Source organism: Erythrolamprus reginae, unplaced genomic scaffold (genome assembly GCF_031021105.1).
Source record: "Erythrolamprus reginae isolate rEryReg1 unplaced genomic scaffold, rEryReg1.hap1 H_52, whole genome shotgun sequence".
Lineage (NCBI taxonomy): Eukaryota > Metazoa > Chordata > Lepidosauria > Squamata > Dipsadidae > Erythrolamprus > Erythrolamprus reginae.
Window position 1 is genome coordinate 202,221 of NW_027248509.1, and position 17,780 is coordinate 220,000.

At 42.2% G+C, this 17,780-nt stretch overlaps 1 protein-coding gene across 4 annotated transcripts in view; it reads right to left on the reverse strand.

Annotated features, from left to right (window-relative positions):
* The window catches only part of LOC139155756 (GATA-binding factor 3), a 68,581-nt gene extending 55,728 nt beyond the window's left edge, over positions 1–12,853 (reverse strand). The window contains exons 1-2 of one of the 4 annotated variants that reach the window (XM_070731024.1): positions 11,784–12,853; positions 10,833–11,568 (exon numbers count right to left, since the gene is read on the reverse strand). In XM_070731024.1, the coding sequence (XP_070587125.1) occupies positions 10,833–11,073 (241 nt within the window). In that variant the 5' untranslated portion in view covers positions 11,074–11,568; positions 11,784–12,853. The remainder of the gene's footprint in view (positions 1–10,832; positions 11,569–11,783) is intronic. The other 3 variants (XM_070731027.1, XM_070731025.1, XM_070731026.1) reach the window with 3 other exon arrangements.
* Between the last annotated feature and the right edge of the window lie 4,927 nt (positions 12,854–17,780).

Here is a 17,780-nt window from a genome sequence, read left to right on the forward strand (position 1 = left end):
CTTTGCTTGGAATGGCTTTCTGTCAAAGCCAACATAGAAAGGAAAGAATGATGTCTTATATGATAAATATATTTCAGGGTTAAGGAGCTATTTGTGAAAGCAACCAAACTTCTGAAAAATCATTTAGCTGGGAAGAAAAGGCTTTCATTCTAGCAGAAGTATCATCAGTTAAGCTATCTAAGGGGGGTTTGTGAAAATTCAAATAAATGACTTGGGAACCTATTTCTTGGTAGAAAATTATACAGGATCCAGTTCAGCCCTCGGATACATTTTTCTATACAGTATTCATTCTTTCAATCCATAAATTGCAGTTATGTTTGACGGGAATAAATGAGCCAAATCAGGGCTCCAAATTTCTTGGAAAGCTAGTCTAAATGTTGAGAGGTTGTACGTATGAAGAGTTGGCCATTAGATACCTAGAACTTGGTTACCAGTAATTTTGTTTTTTTTTAAAATGGGTGACTATATAAATGTTTTAAGTAAAAAAGATCTTACCCGATTCCTAAGAGGTCAGTAAGGGGTGTGCATAAATGCACCGACGTGCCTTCCTAATGTTTCTCTCTTACTAGTATCACATATATAAACATTGTTATATCTTTGTATACTACCACTTCATACTTGACAAAAAGAAATGAATGAAATAAATACGGTAAATAAGATGCATTTAATATACTCTAGAAGCTAGAGCTGAATAAGGACCTAACCTGTTTACTGCTATGGTTTTCAGTATCTATTGAGAATCATTTAATTCTGTGGAATTAACCATTTAGTCAATATCCTTTCCACTTCCCACAAAAGAATAATTTTACCCAGAAATTGCCACCGCATGTTCAAGATGGTACTTTTTTGCTTTGAATTGCATTCTTAACCAGGGATAACTAGTTCCTCCCTAAAATCTTATGATTCTTGATGAATGTACTTTTTATGTACACTGAGAGCATCTGCACCAAAGAAAAATTCCTTGTGTGTCCAATCACACTTGGCCAATAAAGAATTCTACACCTAAAGAATTCTAAATATTGTAGATTTCCACCACAGCCCTTTAGGGGAACCTAATTTTTTTCAAAGCAAGTTCCACTATTTTTCAAAGAAGTTGAGGGTATCATCATTATTATTTTCACAAAAAACAGTAATACACAGCAAATGATATTGATACATTGGATTTTGTAACACAATATCACAAGTCCAACACTTCCCAAGCGCCTAGGACTGTGTGATGTATTTTCGTACATCACACAGTCCTAGAGACTTGGGAAGTGTTCGACTTGTTATATTGTGATACAAAATCCAGCATATCAATCTCATTTGCTGTGTATTATTATTATTACTATTATTATTATTAATAATAATCATCATCATCATCATCATCATCACAAAAAACAGTAATACACAGCAAATGAGATTGACATGCTGGATTTAAATGCTGAAAATACATCATACAGTCCTAGATGCTTGGGAAATGTTCGACTTGTGATATTGTGATACAAAATCCATCATATCAATCTAATTTGTTGATTATTATTATTATTATTATTATTATTATTATTATTATTATTATTTGCTAGAAGTTTTGATGAAGGTAGTTGAGAAAACCATCCACTTTAGATGACGCCTCTAGCCAGCCCCGTCCAATGTCTCTACTAGGTGCTGTAACTATACCACTTAACCAACTAGGTTCTTGTGGGTGTGAGCAAGTGACCTTAACACCTACTACCCTGCTAGGAAAAAGCTTCAACTGCTGAGAACGGCCAATTGTTTTTTAAAAGTGAGAAGAACAAGCCCACCAACATCTTGGGTAACCAGTTGTCCATCCTATTGGGGGTTAGAGAAACTAATCTGCCCAACCAACTAAGTTTCAAGAAACTTTTTGAAAGGGGGGAAAAGTGACAATTTTAGTACATTAAGATGAAATCCAAGGGTTCGTAAGAAACAATCGTTGGTTGGTTGCATGTTTCCATTGCAGTTCTCATTCTCCTTAGCTTAAGCCCTGCTCCCATCAATTCCAGGGTCTCTTCATCAACAATTCAATGGATCAAGCCCCCAGGGCTCTGAGTTTTACAGGGCAAAATATTTGTCCAACTCTTAATTTGGGGCCCATCCTGCTTTCTCCTCAGGGCGAAAGGCTAAATTTAAAAGTCAGTCCTCAACTAGCAGGACTAAGGGCGCCTCTTGACTCCTTATCTACTTGCCAGATCAGCCGGTAGAACTATCAGGGCATCAAGGCAGCATGCTTTATTCTTTAGGAAACAATCTCTGGACAGACAGAGTGACAGACCGACATAGACAGAAACAGAATAAATAGAAAATTTGTATAATCTCATAGAAATTCACAGTTTTAGGATGGTGATGCACCCACAAAATCAACTTAGGATAGACGTAATGAACTCCATCTGTATAGTCTGGAGGACAGAAAGGGGGGGGGGGCATGATCGAAACATTTAAATATGTTAAAGGGTTAAATAAGGTTCAGGAGGGAAGTGTTTTTAATAGGAAAGTTAACACGAACCAGGGTGCACAATCTGAGGTTAGTTGGGGGAAAGATGAGAAAGAAAATATTACTTTACTGAAAAAGTAGTAGGTGCTTGGAATAAACTTCCAGCAGACGTGGTTGGTAAATCCACAGTCACTGAATTTAAACATGCCTGGGATAAACATATATCCATCCTAAGATAAAATACAGGAAATAGCATGAGGGCAACTAGATAGACTATGAGGTCTTTTTCTGCCGTCAATCTTCTATGTTTCTATCAACTTGTAATCCGAAAGCCCTTGCTGTTCTGGGTGAAAAATCCAGGAAACCCCCAAGAAGGGATCATTCAAATTTTATAGCATTGGGCTTCAGACCTTGAAAAGAAAGGGGAAATCATTTTTCAATTCTTGACTCAATTCTGGTTTTAGAATAGAATAGAATTATTTTATTGGCCAAGTATGATTGGACACACAAGGAATTTGTCTTTGGTGCATATGCTGTCAGTGTACATCAAAGAAAAGATACATTTGTCAATAATCATGAGATACAACACTTAATGATTGTCATAGGGGTCAAATAAGCAATGAAGAAACAATCAATATTAATAAATATCTTAAGGATACAATCAACAAGTTACAGTCATAAGTGGGAGGAGATGGGTGATAGGAATGATGAGAAAAAACTAGTAATAGTACGGAAAGCAACCCGTAAATTCTTTCCCAATGCAACCCGACCTGGGTAAAACGCGACTCCTGGGTCTAAAATGCAGCAAAACCAGCTACGTTGGTTTTAACCTAGTGCCAAGGGGGTTGAACTCAAAGGCATTTTTGGCCTTAGGGGTCTCGACAGCGGCCTCCAGATAAAACTAGCCCAGTTCCTATTCTCAGCCACTGGAGCTGCCTTCATACAACACAGTCCAACAACTGAACCGGTGCAGTTCATGGGTCATGGATGTATTGCACGAAAGCAAGGAGCGGGTTAGTCCAGGAATCAGGTGGTGAATGCACCATTGAATATCATGTTCATCCACCCCCGAGAGGCGACATGGGGTGGCCATTGAATGCAATAAATTATAACATCAAATTGATATTTTACAGTGTATCCGATGGGGAGAGAAAAAGCCATTTTTTTCAAGGCCACTTTTTACAAAACAATCACCTGCCTGAATACAATTGTATGCATGTCTTTTCAGAAGTCAGAAGACCCATTAAGAGCGCTGGTGAGACCCCATTTGGACTACTGTGTTCAGATCTGGAGACCTCACCTACAAAAAGAGATGGATAAAATTGAACAGGTCCAAAAGTCCAAAGATGGGCTACAAAAATGGTGGAAGGTCTTAAGCATAAAACGTATCAGGAAAGACGTAATGAACTCAGTCTGTATAGTCTGGAGGACGGAAGGGAAAGGGGGGACATGATCAAAACATTTAAATATGTTGAAGGATTAAATAAGGTTCAGGGAGGAAGTGTTTTTAATAGGCAAGTGAACACAAGAACAAGGGGGCACAATCTGAGGTTAGTTGGGGGAAAGATCAGAAGCAACGTGAGAAAATATTATTTGACTGAAAGACTAAATGCTTGGAACAAACTTCCAGCAGACGTGGTTGGTAAATCTACAGTCACCGAATTTAAACATGCCTGGTATAAACATAGATCCACCCTAAGATAAAATACAGGAAATAGTATAAGGGACCAAGAGGTCTTTTCCTGCCGTCAATCTTCTACATTTCTATGTTCAAACTTTTCATAACTGGATGGAGATGAAATTATCAGAAATTATCAGAATTTTGCAAAAAATAAAAAAAGGCAAACCATTTCTTTCAAAACCTGAGGGCTAAATGTGTTTGTTTGTGTGTGTGTTTGTGTGTTTCCTAAAAGGAGACCAACTTCTCCATGCAGACTGAAGGTATGCATTTACTCAGGATTAAACCCTTCGAATTCTCACCCGTATTCAAGATTCCTTGCAAAATCTGGCTGCAATATTTAAGAGGCCTCCGGGATTTTCCTAGTCAACCTCATCCAGCCGAGCCTCTGGGTTAGGAAAACCCCTTCTCTCTTCTTTTCCCTGCCCCCTCACCATAATCCTGGTATGCAAACCGCCTCCCCCTCCCAGCCCATTTAAATATATTTAAATTCTAAGGCCTTTTTTTTTTTTTGCAAGTTTAAAAAAAACGCCCTGGAAGAATAGGGCTGGAATCGAACACCCATCAATGCAATTAATAAGAATTCATTATTCCTCTAAGAAATGCCTACAGGGAGTAGAAAGACAAGCCTCTTTTTTTTTTTCTTAATTAATGGCTGCATTGTTTGGGTAACCTTTTTTTTTTAAGCCCAGCTTCTAAGATTATTGATTTAGGGAATTACTTTCCTTCTTATCTGCTCTGATGGAGTAAAACCCTTCCGTCAAGGGCAACAGAGAAAAAAGATTGCTTGCCATTTAGGTCTTTTATTATTATTTATTTATTATTATTATAATAGATTTGTTGCAATGTTATATTGTCTTTGATTATTGTTGTGAGCCGCCCCAGTCTTTGGAGAAGGACGGCATACAAATCTAATAAATTATTATTGTTGTTGTTGTTGTTGTTGTTATTATTATTATTATTATTATTATTATTATTATTATTATTATTTTGGGGCTTCCTGATAAACAGCTCTCAATCCGAAACAAATTCCTTTAGATTTGTCAACCCTACTGAAATCTCTTTTTTTTTCCCTTGCATTGGGAATCCACTTTCAAACAGGGATCAAACTGATGAAGATTAGGAGCCTGAAGGCGGTTTAGCTAGCTAACTAGACATACCCAGTTTGCAGGAACTGGGTATGTCTAGTTTAATGTAAAGAAGGATTGGGGGAGACGTGAGAGCAGTCTTCCAGTACAGTATTTGAAGGGATGCCACAAAGAAGAAGGAGTTAAGCTATTCTCCAAAGCACCAGAAGGCAGGACAAAAAGTGAAGGGTGGAAACTAATCAAAAGCAACCTAGAACTCTTGGAGAAATTTTCTGATAATGAGAGCAATTAACCCATGGAACGACTTGCCTCCAGAAATTGTGGGCGCTCATCCTTCCAATTCTCGTTATTCTGTTGGGCACTAAGGAAAAAAGCCTCAGAGTTGATTTTTTTCTGCTTTGGGAACTTAAAAGACCAACTTATTTTTTAAAAATAAAATAAAATTATTGGATCTTTTGTAAGGATGTAGCTAGCAGGCCCTGTGAGCAGCATTTGGGACACACCATCTATTTAGAAACATAAACACATAGAAGATTGACGGCAGAAAAAGACCTCACGGTCCATCTAGTCTGCCCTTATACTATTTCTTGTATTTAATCTTAGGATGGATCTGTGTTTATCCCAGGCATGTTTAAATTCAGTGACTGTGGATTTACCAACCACGTCTGCTGGAAGTTTGTTCCAAGCATCTACTACTCTTTCAGTCAAATAATATTTTCTCATGTTGCTTCTGATCTTTCCCCCAACTAACCTCAGATTGTGCCCCCTGTGGATTTAATCCACACTTAAGAAAAAAAGAAAGAAAAGACCCAAACCAGGAAACTACTCATGGCAGATCAAAGCAAGGGTTTGCCAATTAAAAGGAAAGAGTGGGAAGGACTAATAACATTTTGTAAGACACAGTGAAAAGTCTAATAATGACCCAGGGCATTACTTAATGGGGGGGGGTAATTTTGGTTGCTCAATTGCCGGATTGTAGGTGTATGTCCGGTGGGGAGACCTCATTCTCTCTGTCTTTATTAACCAGCACATTATATTCTGAATATCAGGTCTATTTTTTCCTCACCTCTCCCCGCCTGCCCACCCACTCCAAAAATGTCTAATTTGGAAGTACAGTTGAAAGACGGTTTTGAAAATTCCTTAATTAAGAAGTGAATGGTGGAGAAAGGAAGAGCCAGCTTCATTTCATGGTCCGTATTTGAATGTCAGATAGATAGATAGATAGATAGATAGATAGATAGATAGATAGATAGATAGGTAGGTAGGTAGGTAGGTAGGTAGGTAGGTAGGTAGGTAGGTAGGTAGGTAGATGATAGATAGATAGATAGATAGATAGATAGATAGATAGATACATACATACATACATACATACATACATACATACATACATACATACATTGCTCAAAAAAAAATAAAGGGAACACTCAAACAACAGAATATAACTCCAAGTAAATCAAACTTCTGTGAAATCAAACTGTCCACTTAGGAAGCAACACTGATTGACAATCAATTTCACCTGCTGTTGTGCACATTCAACTTTGTACAGAACAAAGTATTCAATGAGAATATTTCATTCATTTAGATCTAGGATGTGTTCTTTGAGTGTTCCCTTTATTTTTTTGAGCAGTATATATAGGGATATATAGGGAGATAGATATATAGATATAGATATATAGATATATATAGATATATAGACATAGACATAGATATATAGATCCCCCTTAAAATCATTCCTATCACCCATCTCCTCCCACTTATGACTGTGTGACTGTAACTTTTTGCTTGTATCCTTAACATTTTTATTAATATTGTTTCCTCATTTCATATTTGACCCCATGACAATCATTAAGTGTTGTACCTCATGCTTCTTGACAAATGCATATTTTCTTTTATGTACACTGAGTGCATATGACAAATTCCTTGTGTGTCCAATCACACTTGGCCAATAAATAATTATATATTTTATGAATTTTATGAATAATTATGAATTTTCAAATTCAGCTTAAACATGTGACATATATATATATATATATATATATATATATATATATATATATATATATATATATATGGAATGTGTGTGTGTAACATATTTTTGCTGATAATGAATATTTTATATTATATATAATGATATATATATATTAAAAAACACTATTTGGCTTTCCAAGCATTCAAAACTAGAATGGATATAAATATAAATATAGATATATATAGATCTAGAGGTAAAAGTAACTTTTAGACCTTAAAGGACAGTAGATTTGAGGGGGGGATATCAAACTTTAAAGCCACCACTGCCATCAAAAAACCGGAGACCTGAGTGAAATTGTTTGGGTTCTCCTGGTTTTTAAAAGAATCGCTAGGCTAAATCCACCTGGATTAAGAATTTCACTCAGTTAGAGAGGAAAGTGAGTTTTTGCTTTGGAGCAAGTTGACAAAGGTAAGGGTTTTGCAAAGGGAAGTCCATTAAAAAAAGTATTTATGAATTCAAGAGCCCTTAGGTTTCCAGGCCTTCCTGAAATTAATATTTTACACTCCCTATTCACACCTGAGCGACCCTTACAAGCCCCCCCCCCCCCCCATCAAGAAGGAGCATTGTGTGATTTCCCCCAAAACTGCTCTGTGTGGTAGAAACTTTGGTTAAAATCCTGACAACTTTGCTTTGGGCAACAAAAAATATGCGGCGGGAATTTTACAAGCTAATAAAACACGGACTCTTGCAGGCGGGTACTTTGTTCCTCTTAACAACTTTAATACCCTCTTACAGGAGGGTAAATTATTTTGTTCCCCTGAACGACTTTAATTCCATACTAGCAAAAGAGAATATTTGTAAGCTTAGGGTTGGAAACAAGGAGCCCTCGGTGCTTTCCGAAACTTGGGTGTTCTCTTGCAGACTTTTCGTATATTTCCATGCATCCACCCCACCCGACCTATCCCAGAATTATCTTTTAGGAGTTTTGCAGGGATCACATTTTATGCATTTTCCCCCACTGCTCAACCTACAAGGGGGTCCTTCCCCGGCCCCCCTTTCCTCAATCCAACTCCAAAACTGGTGCCCAGATGCTACATTCTAGATTTTGTTGGCATTGTGATCGAGGACATGAAATGGGGAGAGAATGAGAGAGGGAGGGAAGGAAGGAGGGAGAGAAAGGAAAAGAGAGAGAGAGAAAGAGAAGGAGAGAAAGAGGGGGAAGAGAGAGAGAAAGAGAGAATAAGAGAAAGAGAGAAGGAGAGAAAGAGGGGGCAAGAGAGAGAAAGAGAATGAGAGAGAAGGAGAAAGAGAGAGAGAGAAGGAGAGGAAGAGGGGGAAGAGAGAGAGAGAGAGAAAGAGAGAGAGAAAGAGAGAGATGGAAAGAGAGATCAACTGAATAAAGCAGAAATATTCTTTATTGGCATTTGAGTGGAATTTACTTAACAGACCTTCTTCCTAAGGTTGGGTTAAAAACCCCTAAGGCCATCCCTGAGTTTTTCCCCCACCCCAGAGCATGTAGCACTCAACCAACCATACTTAAAGTCTTCCTGGAATTGGTTTTCTCACACCTTGGGAAGCCCCTTGTCTGCCCAACAACCCACCCAATTCCGTTTTTAACCTTATTTAAAACCGCCCCTTGTAGATTTCGGAAGACAGTCCCTTCCAGATTCTTGTTTGTCGCTAAACCTGGTTACGATTTTTAAAAAATAAACCCAGTTATTCACTTTCTCTCTCAAACACACACACAAACACACAAACAAGGCCGAATTCAGATGTGCTCCTCTGTTCCTAGAAACAGGGTGGCTGGAAACCCTTCAGGGAAAGTCGGAGTGAAACCTGGGACAAAGGTAACTGGCAAATCCATTTGGCCTTCATATCCAGACTCCCCAAAGAGAGAGAAAGAGAAAAGGGGGGAGGGGGGAGAGGGAGAGAGACTCACCCACCCGTCCTTAGCCTGATCAAATTGACTGCTACTTTTGTACAACAGGCCAAGTTTAGGGAGTTTAAAGTCGGTTTCTTTTCTTTCTTTCTTTCTTTCTTTCTTTCTTTCTTTCTTTCTTTCTTTCTTTCTTTTTTCTCTCTCTCTTTCTTGTTTCCCTCTCTTTCTTTCTCTCTATCTCTCTTTCTCTCTCTCTCTTTCTTTTCCCCCTTTCTCTCACTCCCATTTTTCTTTCTTTCTTTCTCTCTCTCTTTCTTGTTTCCCTCTCTTTCTCTCTCTTTCTCTCTTTCTCTCTCTCTTTTTTCTTTTCCCCCTTTCTCTCACTCTCTTTTTTTCTTTCTTTCTCTCTTTTTCTCTTTCCCTCTTTCTCTCACTCTCACTCTTTCTTTCTCTATCTTTGTTTTTCTCTCTCCCTCTTTCTCTCTTTCTTTCTCTCTCCCTTTCTCTCCCTCTCTTTTCCTTCCTTCCTTCCTTTCTTTATTTAATTTAATTGGATTTGGATTTCTCTCTCTCTTTCTTTCCCCCACCCGAGCCGATTCGCTTCCGTTTTTAGGATTCAGCCCCGGAGCTGGAGTCAATAAGTCGTTTGAACCGCGACCCAGCCCCTTAAACCCGATATCGAATCGACCTCCGAGATCTTTCACTGACCCGGTAAAAATGGGCCAGAGGAGAAGATGGGGTGGGGTGGGTGAGGGGTGAGAGCTGCGATATGTAGCCCAGCAAAAAATCAATCAACCAACCAACCAACCAACCAACCACCATCCTTCAGGACCGGTTTAGGATCGCTGGGTGAGATCACCCTTTGCAAGAATTTTGCTTTCGCTCAGGCCGCCAAAAAGCTTGCAAGCGGCGAAAATTAAAGCGTGCAAAAAAAGAGACGGAAGGTTGGGGTGAAAATGCACACCTCGCTCACAAACACACAGACACATACATACACACCCTCCGCTCGGTTTCCGGAGGTTTATGTTTTTTGGCGTGCGCGCGTGTGTATTTGTGTTTTGCTGGCTGTCAAAAAGCAGCAGTTTTCAGGCGGGCGGGGAAACATAGAAACACAGAAGATTGACGGCCGAAAATGCCCTTATACCATTTCCTGTATTTTATCTTAGGGTGGATCTATGTTTATCCCAGGCATGTTTAAATTCAGCTCCGGTGGATTGACCAACCATGTCTGCTGGAAATTTGTTGCAAGCATCTACTACTCATTCAGTCAAATAATATTTTCTCACGTTGCTTCTGATCTTTTCCCCACCTCACCTCAGATTGTGGCCCCTTGTTCTTGTGTTCACTTTCCTATTAAAAGCACTTCCCTCCCCAACCTTATTGAACCCTTTAACATACTTAAATGTTTCGATCATGTCCCCCCTTTCCCTTCCGTCCTCCAGACTATACAGATCGAGTCCATGAAGTCTTTCCTGATACGTTTTATGCTTAAGACCTTCCACCACTTTTGCAGCCCGTCTTTGGTTCAATTTTATCCATATCTTTTTGTAGGTGAGGCCTCCATAACTGAACACAGTATTCCAAATGGGGTCTCAGCAGCCCTCTACAGTATACAGACAATCTCCCTCTTCCTGCTTGTGATACCTCTTGCTATGCAGCCAAGCATTCTTTCCCTGATAAGTTTTAAAAAGGATAGGAAGAGTCCCAATGCGAGTCTCTCCCACCACATACAAACCTCCTGTGCCCCCCCCCGCCCCACTCCCACCCCCATCCCAGCCACTCACCGTGATGGGTCGGAGGGTACCGCTGCACCGTAGCCCGCACCGAGTTGCTGTAGTAAGAAGGAACGTGGTTGCCCTGCCCGTCGATATTAAAGAGTACATCCATTTCCTCGGGCAGGGGATACTGCGTGGGATCCATGTACGAGTGGCTCAGTCCGGGGTGGTGAGAATCGGGGTGCTGCCCGTTGAGAACGGCCGGGTGGTGGTGGCTTACCCACCGGGGTTGATCCGTGGTCACTTCCATGCTTGTCCTCCGCGGGATGGCCGGAGGGAGGGGAGAGAAAACGCCGCCGCCTTCTTTAACAGTAGTCGCCCCCGTGCAAAACACACACACACACAAAAAGGAAATTGGGGGTCGGAAAAGGCAACCGAGTCCGTGCGTGGGAAAGAAAGCAACTTTCACTTCGAAGAAAGTTTTTAAGTTTCTGAAAGTTTTGTCTTAAAAGAGCGGCGATCAGGTGAAATTAAAATAAAAATAAAAATCGGAGCGGGCAGAAGTTTTGCAGCGCCGGAGATGTGGCGAGGGCGGCGGGGGGGGGGTTGTCACTTCGAATTAAACGCCACTATTTCCCCCCTTTCCAAACCGGAGCGAAGGAGGAGGTGAAGGAAAACGACGAGAGTGTGAGAGAGAGAGCCGGGAGGGGGGGGGATCACCGGCAGAACTTTCTCTCCCCGCCGCAGCTGCCCGCGCTCGCCTGGTCCGGATCCGAACGCTTTCGGCTTCTCTTCCGCGGATCACCTGCGAAGAAGGGAAGGGAGAGAGGGAAGGAAGGAAAGAAAAAAAGAAAGAAAGGGGGAAAATAGTGGTTAGAAACGCTGAAGCGGCCCTTTTGCGCGCGCACAGAAACAAAAAAATAAGTCCGGTCAAATCGCGCATCCTTGCAAACTTGCACTGCGCTGGGACGCCTCTTCGCCCCCCCCCCAAAAAAAAAAAAACCTCCAGGGGGGACTCACCTCTCCAGGCGCAGGGAAAGCGGGCGCAGGGGGGGGATCGGAACCCCCGGAGAAATCCTGCGAGCCGAACGCAAAGACGCGCCGGCAAGAAAAGGAAGGAGGGGGAATCGTTGGCCGGCTGGGCGGTGGGGTTTAAGGGCCTTTCGGGGGCCCGCGGCCGCCTTCTTTCCCCGGGGCTTCTTCCCGACCCCGGTTTTGGGCCGGAGGAGCGGCGGAGTAGGGCGTTTCGGGTGTGTGTATGTAGAGGGAAGCCGCGATTGGCAGTTGTAGCTACTCCGCCGGGCGACTCTGCATTTCTGGCGGGCGTTTTAGCGAGAGAAGCTTGCAAAAAAAAAATTTTTTTTTTTAAAGAGGCGTGCGGAAGAGAGCGGTTTTGGCTCAGAACAAGTTGGAGGCCGGGGTAAGGTCCCGGTTCGCCGGTATCATTTTTTAAAAAATTTTATTTACTTAATGCAACGGGAGCCGAGCCCAAAAAATAAAAAAGTAAAATTAAAACCAAATAATAGACGCAAAAGGACAGCGAGGGTTTCTTTTAAAACCAAAACGCTGCAAAGGAAAAAAAGGAGGGGGGATTTCCAAAGAAGGACAGGGAGAAGAGAATGCGGCCGGGTGAAATTGACTTCCTCCACTCCCTCCTCCTCCTCCTCTCCCTCCCCTTTCCTTCCTTCCTTCTCTCCTTCTCTTTTTTTTTTAAAGGGGAGTCTTTATTTCTGAAAAGAACCGCGATGGCGCCAGCAGGCTCCAAGCATTAAGAGACAGCCGCGGCGAGACAGCAAACTTAAGGAGGTTCCCGTATCCTCGGCGGGGTGGGGGCCTGTCCTTGAACGAGGGGAGGGGGGGGCAGAGGAAGCGAAGGGCCGCCGGCCCCCTTCCCTCTTCCCTTTGCTCCCCTCCCCTTCTCCCTCCCCTCAAAGGAACAGCGTCTCTCTTCCTCCCACTCTTTACCTGGGGCGGAAAGATTGCGCAGCACAGCCAACTTGAGAAAGAGTTAATCATCGCCAGGCGAATTTAAGCCGGGAGGGGGGACAGGGAGGAGGGGGGGCAGAGAAAGATTTCACCCGCCTTTCCTCGGTGTTTTTTTTTAAAAATTAATTTTATTTTTTTAAAGAAACGCCCCTTTATTCCCAAGCGCCAGCGGGAGCTCTCTCACACTCACACACAATTTTACACGTTTCAGAAGAAAACAAGGCACAAACCGAGGGATTTGCTAGAACGAGAAGAGCCGCGTGTTGCGGGAGGGGCGCTCATGCGCAGGGAACCTTCTCCCCCACTCTTCAAATTAACCCACCCACCGAAATTCAGACCCGGAGGTTGGGAGGGGGGAGAAAATCTGAAGTAAGCAGGCGGAAGGGGGATTTAAAGCAATGGATCCTTCAAAGTGGGGTGGGGGGTGTAAGGAGTAAGGCCGAGTTTGAACCAGCGGTCGTGCGTGGGTGCCACGCGGTGATGTTTTTAAGGAGGTGGGGGAGAGCCGGGCAGAGTCGCGTTTTCCAACAAGCCCCGCCCCGTTTATTCCCCGTAAAAAATATCCCCGCCGCCCAAGTGGGAGAAGGGTCCCCTGCTTATGTTGTCAGCCGTCCTGAGTTCCTAGGGAGTTGGGAAAGAAAGAGGGGCGGGAGGAGAGAAAGAGGGGAAGAGAGAGAGAGAGAGAAAGAAAAAGAAAGAAAGAAAGGAGAAGGAGAGAGAAAGGGAGAGGTAGAAGGAGAGAAAGAGGGAAAGAAAGAGAGAAAGACAGAGAAACAAGAAGGAACGAAGGAAGGAAGGTGGGGGTGGACTAGATGACCTTCAAGGTCCCTTCCAACTCTGTTAACCTGGTTAAAGAAATGCGCTCCACTTTTTTAAAAGTCCCTGAAGGGAAGAAAACCGCTCCTGTGAAACGATCGACTTGGGGGGGGGAGGGCGAAGAGAGAAAGGGAGACTGAGAAAGCGAGAGGCAAATGGATATTCTCGGAGCCAATCGCCGCCCTCCGCTCGCCGAAAGCCTTCGCCGATTGGCTGGCTCGCTCCGCGTTCGAACTTTCTCTCTACTCCCAACGTTCTGTCCATTGGACCATTGGCATCCCCTAGCGGCTCATTCAGACGCAAAAGAGCCAGAGGCGCGCGGCTGGGGGGGGGGACTTTCCTAGGAGCTTGGAGGGGGGGAGGAAAGAGGGATCAGGAATTTTGAGGGCGGAAGGATTCGTAAAAAGTTTCCGTTGATGGAGCAAAACCAAAAAAACCCGCACGTGTTTTTTTTTTCTTCGTTTCCAGTCGGGGAGCGTTTGGGGGGGGGGGAGCTGCTCGATCGACACCACTCCTCCCCGGGATCCCGCGCAACTGAGTTTGGATCGGACGCTTGGTCTGGATGGCGACCGCTGCTGCGCTGCGCGTTATCGGGCAAAATTAAGGGAGGAATGGAATAGGGCTCTTTTTTTTTTTTTGCGGAACTTTACGTCTGAATGGATTTTTATCAGCCCGTGGTGGTTTTAAATAAAATAAAAAGCCGCCTAGAGAGTTCCCTGGGGGAGGGGTAAAGGAAGGAAGGAAGGAAGGGTGGGAGAGAAAGAAAGGGTAGAAGAGAGAAAGAAAGAAAGGGTGGGAGAGAGAAAGAAAGAAGGAAGAAAGAAAGAAAGACAGAAAGAAAGACAGAAAGAAAGAAAGAAAGAAAGAAAAAAGAAAGAAAGGGTGGGTGAGAGAAAGAAAGAATGAGAAGAAAGAAAGAAAGAAAAGAAAGAAAGAAAAAGAAGAAAGAAAGAATGGGTGGGGAGAGAGATAGAAAAGGTGGGAGAGAGATAGAAAAGGTGGGAGAGAGAGAGAAAGAAAGAAGAAAAAAGAAAGAAAGGGTGGGAGAGAAAGAAAGGGTGGGAGAGAGAAAGAAAGAGAGAAGGAAGGAAGGAAGGAAGAAAAAGAAAGAAAGGGTGGGAGAGAGAAAGAAAGAATGAGAAGGAAGAAAGAAAGAAAGAAAAAGAAGAAAGAAAGAATGGGTGGGGAGAGAGAAAGAAAGAAAGAGAGAAGGAAGAAAGAAAGAAAGAAAAAAGAAGTCTCTGATTAGAAGAAATTCACTGTGTAAGCCCCGTGTCGCTTTCCGGATTGCTTCTGCCTTTTAAACTTTTCAAAGAAAAATTCAAAGTTTCGCCTTAAAAATAATTTCTGTCCTGCCTGAAATTGATTTCCACCGGGGTTACTTTGCTGTCAAAAGATCTATTTTTTTTTTTTTCTACCTTGGTGCGAAACACGCGAAGTGCCAACGCGGTTGTCATTTATTGTCCTAAAACTTCAGGAGTTTTAAGACCACGAGGTGCAAGTAATGGTAGCAAAAGAAGGCTTTTACTCTAAATTAGATTTTGTTTTCTGCCCTGCCTCTCCCAAATGCTTCTGTGGACATTTTTCCCTTTGGGTCGGTACCCGGTTTAAAAAAAAAAAATCCATTTTTTTTCCTTGCCTATTTCTAAGTTCCACAAACACATATATCTTAGGATTTAAGATTTAAAATCAACCGTTGCTGCAAAAAAATTGCAGAAACGTTGGTTCTAGCTGATCTCTACTTGGCAACCGATCAATTGAACAGGTGCCCCTATAAAATAAAGAATTAGGGAATTATTGGAGCCCAGTGGATGGAGTCTGTATATAAAAACCCGAACAGAGCAATTAAATGAAGGCGGCTTTCCACCTTTCCGTCACTATAGGAGGTTTCTTTCAGAATATTTCACAAGTATCATTTCATAGAGACGCATCCCTTCCTTTAAAAAAAAGTTTAAAAATATACACTGCTCAAAAAAATAAAGGGAACACTTAAACAACACAATACAACTCCAAGTAAATCAAACTTCTGTGAAATCAAACTGTCCACTTAGGAAGCAACACCGATTGACCATCAATTTTCACCTGCTGTTGTGCACATTCAACTTTGTACAGAACAAAGTATTCCATGAGAATATTTCATTCACTCAGATCTAGGAGATGTAATTTGAGTATTCTCTTTATTTTATTTTAGCAGTATATTTAAACAAAAGTTTTGTCCCTGGAAAACTTTAGACTTTTTTTCCTACGCTCAAAAGCTCCAGGCAAAACTTGGTTCAAATGCTATAATTCTGGACGCTTTCAAAAAGCATAAATCACATTTTAATTAAGGAACACGTCTCGTTTTTCTCTGGCTAGTGTTTTTCCCCCTTGGAAAATTCCATTTACGATGTACGCGGGCAATCCGTTTGGAAAACGAAAAACAAACCTTTTGCTCTCCTCTTTTTCTAAACCTTTCTTCGTGCTTTCTCAAAGGCCGAAACACGGAGAAACCTTCTAATTGTTAACACCGTGGTGTAAACAAGTAGTAGCACACCCGTCTGTGCAAATGGAGAGAAGGTGACTTCCCAACCCTGGAGTGGGAGTAAGTGGGGGGGGGGGGGCATTAAAACCCGGGACTCCATTTACGCAAACAAGCTATATAAACCTTAAATGGCTTTTCTCCTTTGTGGCTTTAGTGTCAGCATGAATCCCAAGCAGTTACGGTTTATTGAGTAAGCCATGTTTCACCTTTGTGGAGAATCTCAATCATCCAAGACGTGCATTGTCCCAAAGGTGTTTTGTGTCCAATTAGACTTTCTTAATTTTTTTTTTAACGTTTCTGGCTTCTCATCCAAGAAGTAAAACTGTAGCAGAAGCAGGAGTAGAGTAGAACTGAAGAAGTTTCTTGGATGAGAAGCGAAACGTTTGCAAATAAAAATAAATACCCAATATTATTTTACTTGCCTCTTTGGTGGCGGGAAGGAAAAAGCACCTTTGAGACAAGCCATATTTAAGACGAGGTCGTATTAAAATTTAGGAGGTTGTGTGAACGCAGCCCCGGAGTCAGCTAATATCGTTCGCCTTCCTTTTCGGACTCTTTAACCCAAAGGACTTCAAAAAAAATAAAGGGAACACTTTTAAACAACGCAATATAACTCCAAGTAAATCAAACTTCTGTGAAATCAAACTGTCTCCTTGGGAAGCAACACTGATTGACAATCAACTTCACATGTTGTCACCACATTCAACTTTGTACAGTACAAAGTATTCAATGAGAATATTTCATTCATTCAGATCTAGGATAAGTTATGGTTGTTGGGGGGATGTTGGTGTCATCCATATAGGTTTATCTTCCTTTTCCTCCATCCCAACTAAAAACTAGACCAGCAAACTTGCAAAGGCCCCACCCAAGCAGGGTCAAAGAGATGGAACTCTGCCTATCTTTCTGTATTACAAAGTCTCTAATTCTTTCTTTCTTTCTCTCTCTCTCTCTCACTCTCTTTCTCTCCCTCCCTCTCCCTCCCTCTCTCTTTCTTACTTTCTCTCTCTCTCCCTCTCTTTCTCTCCCTCCCTCTCCCTCTCTCTTTCTTTCTTACTTGCTTTCTCTCTCTCTATCTATCTATCTTTCTCTCTGTCCCTCCCTCTCCCTCCCTCTCTCTTTCTTTCTTTCTTACTTTCTCTCTCTCTCTCTTTCTTTCTTTCTTACTTTCTCTCTCTCTCCCTCCCTCTTTCTTACTTTCTCTCTCTCTCCCTCTCTTTCTCTTTTTCTCCCTCCCTCTCCCTCTTTTTCTTTCTCTCTCTCTCTTTCTTTCCCTCCCTCCCTCTCCCTCTTTCTTTCTTTCTTTCTTACTTTCTTTCTCTCTCTCTCTCTCTCCCCCTCCCCCTCTCTTTCTTACTTTCTCACTCTCTCTCTCTCCATCTCTTTCTCTCCCTCCCTCCCTCTCCCTCTCCCTCTCTCTTTCTTTCTTACTTTCTTTCTCTCTATCTATCTATCTATCTTTCTTTCTCTACCTCCCTCCCTCTCCGTCTCTCTTTCTTTCTTACTTCTCTCTCTCCCTCCCTCCCTCTCTTTTACTTTCTCTCTCTCTCCCTCTCTTTCTCTTTCTCTCCCTCCCTCTCTCTTCCTCTCTCTCTCTTTCTTTCTTTCTTACTTTCTTTCTTTCTCTCTATCTATCTCTCTTTCTTTCCCTCCCTCCCTCCTTCCCTCTCCCTCTCTCTCTGGAAGGGACTGCCAAA